This window comes from Mus caroli, chromosome 12 (assembly GCF_900094665.2).
Source record: "Mus caroli chromosome 12, CAROLI_EIJ_v1.1, whole genome shotgun sequence".
Classification (NCBI taxonomy): domain Eukaryota; kingdom Metazoa; phylum Chordata; class Mammalia; order Rodentia; family Muridae; genus Mus; species Mus caroli.
In genome coordinates this window covers 95,441,654-95,449,794 of record NC_034581.1, presented here as the reverse complement: position 1 = coordinate 95,449,794, position 8,141 = coordinate 95,441,654, and the positions used below count along the sequence as shown (strand labels likewise).

Here is an 8,141-nt window from a genome sequence, read left to right as displayed (position 1 = left end):
CAAAAAAAAAAAAAAAAATCAAAAAACAATTTCCTCACCCAGTCTCATGGGTCTCTGAATGTTCTTTCTCCATGGACCTCAAGAAGCTGCAAAGTTCTGACAGAATCAGGCAAAAGCAAGCCAACGACGCCAGGAACAGCGGCTGCCTGATCCACTTCTAGATACCACAGGGGATGAGCCTGTCCCTGGATGCCCCGGTCTTCCCTTCCAAGATTCTGCACAGGGCGACCTGGGTGACTTTCACTGGTGGTATACTTCTCCCCCTGCAGTAGGGCTTACGACAGGCTTAGAACACAGCCAGGATCAGGATCCACTGGGACAACCTTGGCTGCCACTTAACTGGCTGTTACCACCCTGGCAACTGTAAGATGAGGCTCTGCTGTGCTGCCAGCCCAGTGTCTGTATGACAGCGCCTGGGATAGAGCAAAGGCACATGTAGGCCACTCACAAAGCCAGGCAGGGCTCCTGGGGACTGAGACGCCTCTGTTTAGGATGGGCCATCTATCCAGGCCATCAGTCGAATTCAAGGTGGCTGTAAGAACCATCCATCTCTCTCAGGAGCCTAAGGACAGTGGGGTGAGTCGTTACAGACAAAACTGTATGCAGCTGTGGGGAGAGCGGGCAGTGACGTGTCATGGATAATTGACAGGCTTTGGTGAACATATATGGACATCTGTGCCTGTTTCTCTGTATAGCCTTGGCTGTCCTGGAACTCACGCTGTAGACCAGGCTGGCCTCGAACTCAGAAATCCGCCTCTCTCTGCCTCCCAAGTACTGGGATTAAAGGCGTGTGCCACCACTGCCCGGCTTGTACAAAGCTCTCTTCAGTTACCACACCAGCCAAGAGTGTGGTTCTGGGATTCCGGCAGGTCCCTATCTCATACTCTCTAGGTCTTATTTTCTTCATTTCAAATGAGGAACTGTGCTGACAGGTCTGAGGCTATCCCAGCTCGTACTTGCTACAAATACCATTGAGCCCCAGCCAGTGGCCCGGGCTCTGTCCTCACCCTTCCCAATCTCATCAACCCAATCTTTTGTGCCTCGAAGGGTACTACAGAACTTGGACCTGACGCAGTCCAAGCCTCTCTGGCAGGAGCCAAAGGGGGAGGGGCAATGTGACAAACAGCGCTCAAGATGAAAAAGTCCAGCCACTGTGAGCAGGGAAGACTGGAGGCTGGTCTTGTGCACAGGGAGGCCTGGAGACTGCTGATCTGCCAGAGTGTTCAGACTTGTCCCAACAGCATCTGGGAAGGAGGCAGAGGAGGGAGGGCTCCACTCTTCCCCACGTGACTGGTTTCAGCAGGAAGAGAAGCACATCACCTCAGCAACAGGGACAGTCCCTAACAGCAGGCGTGTCCCAGGAGAGTCCACCCTTCTGCCGTTAACACTCTGTGCTCACATCAAAACTGGGCATGGTGACACCCTGTGCTTGTAATTCTAGCCCTGGGAGATAGAGACAAGAGCATCCCCAGGGCTCTTTGGCAGAGAGCTTACCCTTAATCAGTGAACCCCAGTAAGAGGTCTTGTCTCCAACTCCACGGTGGGGCCAGTGAAGACTCATCAGATAAAGGCACTTGTTGCCATGCCTGGTTACTCAAATTTGATTCCCAAGCCCCACGAGGCAGAAGGAGCGAACTGATTTCCTTAAGTTGCCATCCAATCTCCACACAAACATTGCACTACCAAAATCATCCCTTCCGCAAATAAATGTAACTTAGCAGAAAACAAGGTGTTCTACTCCCAAGAGCACCAGTTGACCTGAACATACATTCATATATACATGCCTGTGTGAGTGTGGGCACACACACACACACACACACACACACACACACACACTCTCCAAATGTCCAAATGGCTTTGATTGACATTGCACAGCCATATCAGAGGCAGGTGGGAGAGAGACTGACTCAGAGGGTAATGGCTTTACCTGGGAGGGCGACTGAGCTAGAGCTGGCCTTAGGGCTTCTGATTCCTGAACCAACGTTCTCTCCACCCTCGGAAACTACAGAGTCCATCCACATTTTTCAAGCCGTTTTGCCCAGGGGCATGGCCTTACCTTGTATGCTCCTGCATGGCTGGGACCTGTTAGGTCTCTTCTGGGGATCCCTGCCTGCTCCAAGGCCTCTTCTATGGAGAAGCTGCAGTCTATGATGAAGGTCACCATTTCTTTTAGTTGTTCTGAGTGCTCTGCCAGTGAGGTCAGGATGCCTGTGCAGGCGCCAAACTCGTATTTCTGCAACTGTGGACAGATGGTCCTAGGGACACAAAGAGGCGCTTTTTGTTTTTGTTTTTGTTTTTGTTTTTAGAGACAGGGTTTCTTTATGTAACAGCCCTGGCCATTCTGGAACTTGCTCTGTAGACTGGGCTGACCCCAAACTCATGGAGATTCATCTGCCTCTGCCTTCACAGGGTGCACCACCGTGCCCACTCGGCCAATACTGTGTTTATTAAAAGGGCAGAGAGGGGCTGGAGAGTGGTTAAGAGCACTGACTGCTCTTCCAAAGGTCTTGAGTTCAATTCCCAGCAACTACATGGTGGCTCACAACCATCTGCAATGTGAGCTGACGTCCTCTTCTGGTGTATCTGAAGACAGCTACAGTGTACTCATATACATTAAATAAATAAATCTTTAAAAGAAGAAGAAGGAGGAGGAGGAGGAGAAAAAGGCAGAGGAGGGACTCTCTGATACTGACACGTCTAGAGCTCTCTACACTGGGGAGCGCTTGGTTTTCACGTCGGGGCTTTGCTGGTGTTCCTGAAGCATGACCAAACCAGAACCACTGAATCAACGTGTGCATAACATAACCTGTGGGTCCCACCCCATCCCATTTCCTGAACCTCAATGTGAGACCAGTCAGACCCACAAGAATAAAACAATGGTGGACTTTCTGCAACAGGGAGATGCGTTTGGACCCAGAGAAACTTTGGTGTCCTCTCCCATGAGGCTGAAAGCCTTATGTGGTACTACCCTCAACTCTGCTCACCCAAATCATTGCTGGGTTATCCCTCCTTTCCAGCCATGTGCCAGGGGATGGGTTGTAGGGATGGCCAGGTGTGACTCCACATTCAGACACCAGCTCCATGGAGCAGCAAGTGTCTGGATGGGGAGAAACACAGAGCAATGAGGCACCCTCCTCCTCTACTGCTCTACTTTGGATCTCAAGTCTCCCCTAGAGGCCCATGGACTGAATGCACCATCCCAGCTTGTGGTGGTGGTGGTAGTGGCAGGTATGCACCTTTAAGAGGTGGGAACGAGTAAGAGGAAGCTAGGTCATTGGGTACATCCACTTTTAAGATGAGGGTGTTACTTCTCCATCCTCTCTCTCTGCTTCCTGAGTAGCTTGGCTCCACTCCATCTCTCCTGCTATAATGTTCTGCTTTGCCACAGGCCCAAGCTGTAGCCACCCAACCATAGACTGAAACCTCCAAACCAGCAAACCAAACAAACCCTTCCTTCTTTAAGATGTGTGCCTTGGGTGTTTCTTCATAGTGTTGGAATGCTATGACTCATGAAGCGGGAGGAGTTGGGTCTTAAGGCATAAGTAGGAGTCCACAGGTTGGATGAGAAGGAAAGGACACCTAGGCAGAATGTGCTAAGTGTGAAGGCACTGAGTATATGAACCAAGGGAGGTCTGCACCAGGAGGCTCCAAGCTGACCACACAGTAAGTACCAGCTCAGGCCCTAGTAACGTCTTTTTGAGGGGTCCCCTCGTCCTTGTACCTACAGAATGATAATGGGAAGCTTTCTGTCTAGGAAGAGAGCTTGGGGAGGTGTGTGTGTGTGACCTGAGTATCAGGAAGAAGCTGAGCTGGGGCCGGGTCACCACTAGTCTTGAGATGGGGCTAAGGCACAGGTCACAGGCTGGCTGGCCTTGGAAACTTTTAAAGAGTAGAGTCACATGATCAGATGCAGACTTAGAAAAGGCCACTTTTGTGGGTGAGCAGAAGATGGTCAGATGGAGGAGAGAGCAGGAGGAAGATAAGAAGAGTTACAGTGTCTTAAAGTCTAGGTCAAAGACAATGGGAGCTGAAGCTATGAAGCTAGGGCATAGTGGAGAGGCAAAGAGGCAGGGTTCCCAGAGCCACCTAAGAGGCTTTTTGTGCAGTACTCATCCCTTATGTGTGAAAATACATCTACTATCTCCAGTGGATGCCTGACACTGGCTAGCCCCAACCCCTGTATATGTTATTGTCCCCTGTATTTCTACACCTGACATTTCCTTTATAAACCAGAGATACATAGTAATTATAATTATATACTATAATAAAAGTTATTTAAAACATTGAGCTATTTATTCCTGGAATTTCCCATGCAATATTTTTAGACATTGGTCACCCGTCGGTAACTGAAACTTGTGGAGTGTGAATGGGAGCTAAGGGGGATGTCTGCTGTAGGCAAACATGCACAATATGAATGGTATTTTCTTCTGGGGGTTAGTGATTCGAGCATTGTTCTTAATCCTGTGCAAGGGTTTTCTGGTAGGAGTGATAAAGCGACAGGTGGCAGTGCCTGTCATGGTTAATTTTAATCATCATTTTGATACTATCTAGAATCATGTGGAAAGAGAGTCTCAGGCTGGCCTGTAAGAATGTCTTTGGGAGATTGCATTGATGAATTGAGGTGGGAGGATGCATCTCCTGTGGGTGGCATCATTCCCTAGGCAAGGGGATCCTAAACTGTGTAAGAGTGGAGAGAGCAGGAGAGCTGAACATGGGCATTCGCACTGGCATTCATGCATTTGTGTATTGCTCTTGGGCCAGGCATGGTTAGTGCACACCTTTAATCCCAGGTGGCAGAGGCAGGCAGACTTCTATGAGTTCAAGGTCAACCTAGTCTACATAGTTAGCTCCAAGCCAACAAAGGGTACATAATGAGATCCTATATCAAACAAACAAACAAACAAACAAACAAACAAAACAACACAAACAAAGCAACAACAACAACAATACCTGACCTCTTCTCTTGACTATGGTTATAATGTTACTGGCTGTTTCAAGTTCCTGTCACCTCGATCTCCCACCCCTGACCCCCCTCCCCCTGCCAGTAATCCTGAGCTAAAATAAACCCTTTTCTGCTTAACTGCTTTTGTCTGGGTATTTTATCATGCCAATAGGAAATGAAACTAAGATGTATACTGGAGAATTTCTCCAGTCTTGGAGCAGGGGGAGGGGCAGGGGCAGGGGCAGGGGCAGGGGCAGGGGCAGGGACAGGGGCAAGTGTGGGGTTGGAGGAGAGGGTATGAAGTAGGAAAGGTAGAGAGGGCAGTTTGCTCCTGAGCAGTGGTCCTGTGAGGTTCCATGCCAGACCCTGTGTGGCCCCCAAGGCTGGACCAAAGTGTACCTGGTAACACAGCACTCCAGCTGCAGCATCTTCCCTTGCTCACAGCTACCGTAGCACAGGCTTCTTACCTTATGTCTGGAACAGCGCTCAGCTGAGGGAGTGTCTTCACCGCTTCACTTTGGCCAAGGAGGGGCAGAGGACCCTGGTTGCCCTGGCAGAAGCTTTCAAAAGCTGGTGCTAGGGATCTGGGCAGGACCACAACACTAGCCGGCTGGAGTCCTGGGTCGGGTGGGAGATGGGACAAAGGCACACTTGGTTGCTGCTTGCTGACCCTTGTTAATTCCATTTTTGATTGACATGTTTTAGATGCACACAATGGTGTACTTAAGTATACAGCCTAGGCGTGTGTGGTGAAGGAGCAAACCTATATAATCTTAGCACTCAGGAGGTTGAAGCAGGAGGTCACAAACTTGAGGTCACCCTGGGCTATACAGTGAGACTGTCTCATCAAACAGACAGACAAACAGAAATATACAGTCTAGTACTTTTTACACAATAAACACACACCTAGCAATAAAGTACCCAGATTGCAAGACATGGTTGTCTCTTCAGAGTCAGCATCTTGGCTGCTCCATCCTTTGTACCACTATCCTAACTTCTAACCTACACAGGACCCATTACTGGACTTCATATAATGGAACCATATGACATATGTCTTCGAAGTCCCAATCCTATTGCTAATGTCCAGGGATTGAGCCATATCATTGCGTTTAATGGTAGTTTGTTTACCTGCTGTGGGGTATAGTATATCCCCCCATGAGAATTGACCCCTGTCTGATGGGATGGGTCTTTTAACTTGGGTTATTGTAAATGGCACCTCCGTGAGCATTACAGAGTGTGTATTTGGGACTACGTGTGTGCTCTCTCATTTGACATGCACCTGGGCTTGCAGTAGAAAAACCCAATCAGCTTTACTGAATATTGCCCATTCCTTTTTTTTTTTAATTTAGATATTTTCTTTATTTACATTTCAAATGTTATCCGCTTTCCTAGTTTCTCCTTTAAAAGTCCCCTTTCCCCCACTCCCCTTGCTCCCCAACCCACCCACTCCCACTTCCTGGCCTATACTGGGGCATAGAACCTTCACAGGACCAAGGACCTCTCCTCCCATTGTTGACCAACTAGGCCATCCTCTGCTACATATGCAGCTGGAGCCATGAGTCCCACCATGTGTTTTCTTTGATTGGTGGTTTAGACCCAGGGAGCTCTGGGGTTACTGGTTAGTTCATATTGTTGTTTCTCCTAGGGGGTCTGCAAACTCCTTCAGATCCTTGGGTACTTTCTCTAGCTCCTTCATTGGGCACCCTGTGCTCTGTCTAATGAGCATCCATTTCTGTATTAGTCAAGCACTGGCAGAGCCTCTCAGGAGACAGCTATATCAGCCTCCTGTCAGCAAGCTCTTGTTGGCATCTGCAATAGTGTCTGGGTTTGGTGGTTGTTTATGGGATGGATCCCAGGTGGGGCAGTTTCTGTATGGTCATGCCTTCAGTCTTTGCTCCAGACTTTGTCTCTGTAACTCCTTCCATGGGTATTTTATTCCCCCTTCTAAGAAGGATTGAAGTGTCCACACTTTGGTCTTCCTTCTTCTTGAGTTTCATGTGTTTTGCAAATTGTATCTTGGGTATTCTGAGCTTCTGGGCTAATATCAGTGAGTGCATATCATGTGTGTTTGATACTGCCCATTCGTATTGTGGCTCTACAGAGTGGCACAGCCATGGAGGACATCTCTGGGACTTGCTGCTGCATGCCTTTGCCATGTCTGTCATGCTGGCGGCTGTGCCATGGAGTGACACTGTGTTTGCAGTGTGCTGTACTGGTTACTTACAACACTGATTGACGAAAACAACTTGAGGGAGGAAGGACTTGGTTTTTGGTTCATAGTTGCAAGCGATACAGACCTGCTCTCTCTCTCTCTCTCTCTCTCTCTCTCTCTCTCTCTCTGATAAAATAGCTCAAAGGATTATACCTGCATAGTAATTGTGGTTGTTCTCAGTAGACAAGACTGCAAGTGACATTGATGCTCTTCTCTAGACCCTTTCCAGTGTTATAAATCCAGCACCCTGTTTGGTCCCCAGAAGCCCAGGAGTTGGAACTTTGCTTCCTCTATGTATCAGTGGGAGGTGGAGCCTAATGAGAGGTTTTTGGGCCACTGTGAAGCTGCGAACCTCACTGGTGGGCTAATACCTTCTCATGTGATATTTTATTCTCCTTTGCTTTGTTTAATCACCACAAAGGCAATAGTTTCAAAGCAACCCCACCCTTCCTGACTGCCCTGTGGCAGGCCTTCCGCTTTCTACCCTGCTAGATTCCAGCACCAGGCTCTTGAATTCTCCAGTTTCCTAAACCATAAACAAACGAAAACTCTTTTTTATAAATTACCTACTATGGCTTGACTAACCTTGACTACCAACTAGATGGGATTTAGGATCACCTTAGGAACAAATATCTAGGCGGGCAGATATTTGTGTGTAGCCTGGGTTAACAGAGGTGGGAAGACTCCCCCTAAATATGGGTGGCACCATTCCATGGGCTGGAGCTCAGGGCTAAATAATACGGAGAAAGTGGGCTGAGAAGCGCATGCATCTCTCTCTGCTTCCTGGCAGCTGATGCCGTGTGACCATGTGACCATGTGACCATGTACCTTCTGCTCCTGCAGTCGTATTGAAAGACCCACAACGTGAGGACTCCCTCACATTCTGACTCAGGAGAGGCGACACCCCAAAATCACCCACAAGAAACGATCTTGCTGCAACTGCAAGAGGATTTTTATTCGAGAGCGTTCTCGGGCCCATGGTCATAC

At 48.6% G+C, this 8,141-nt stretch overlaps 1 protein-coding gene across 3 annotated transcripts in view; it reads right to left on the bottom strand.

The window, feature by feature from the left end:
• The window catches only part of Dglucy (D-glutamate cyclase), a 91,007-nt gene that overhangs the window by 35,544 nt on the left and 47,322 nt on the right, over positions 1 to 8,141 (bottom strand). For all 3 annotated transcript variants that reach the window (XM_021178971.2, XM_021178972.2, XM_029484363.1), the window contains exons 3-4: positions 5,410 to 5,560; positions 2,057 to 2,255 (exon numbers count right to left, since the gene is read on the bottom strand). In XM_021178971.2, coding sequence (XP_021034630.1) covers positions 2,057 to 2,255; positions 5,410 to 5,560 — 350 coding nt within the window. The remainder of the gene's footprint in view (positions 1 to 2,056; positions 2,256 to 5,409; positions 5,561 to 8,141) is intronic.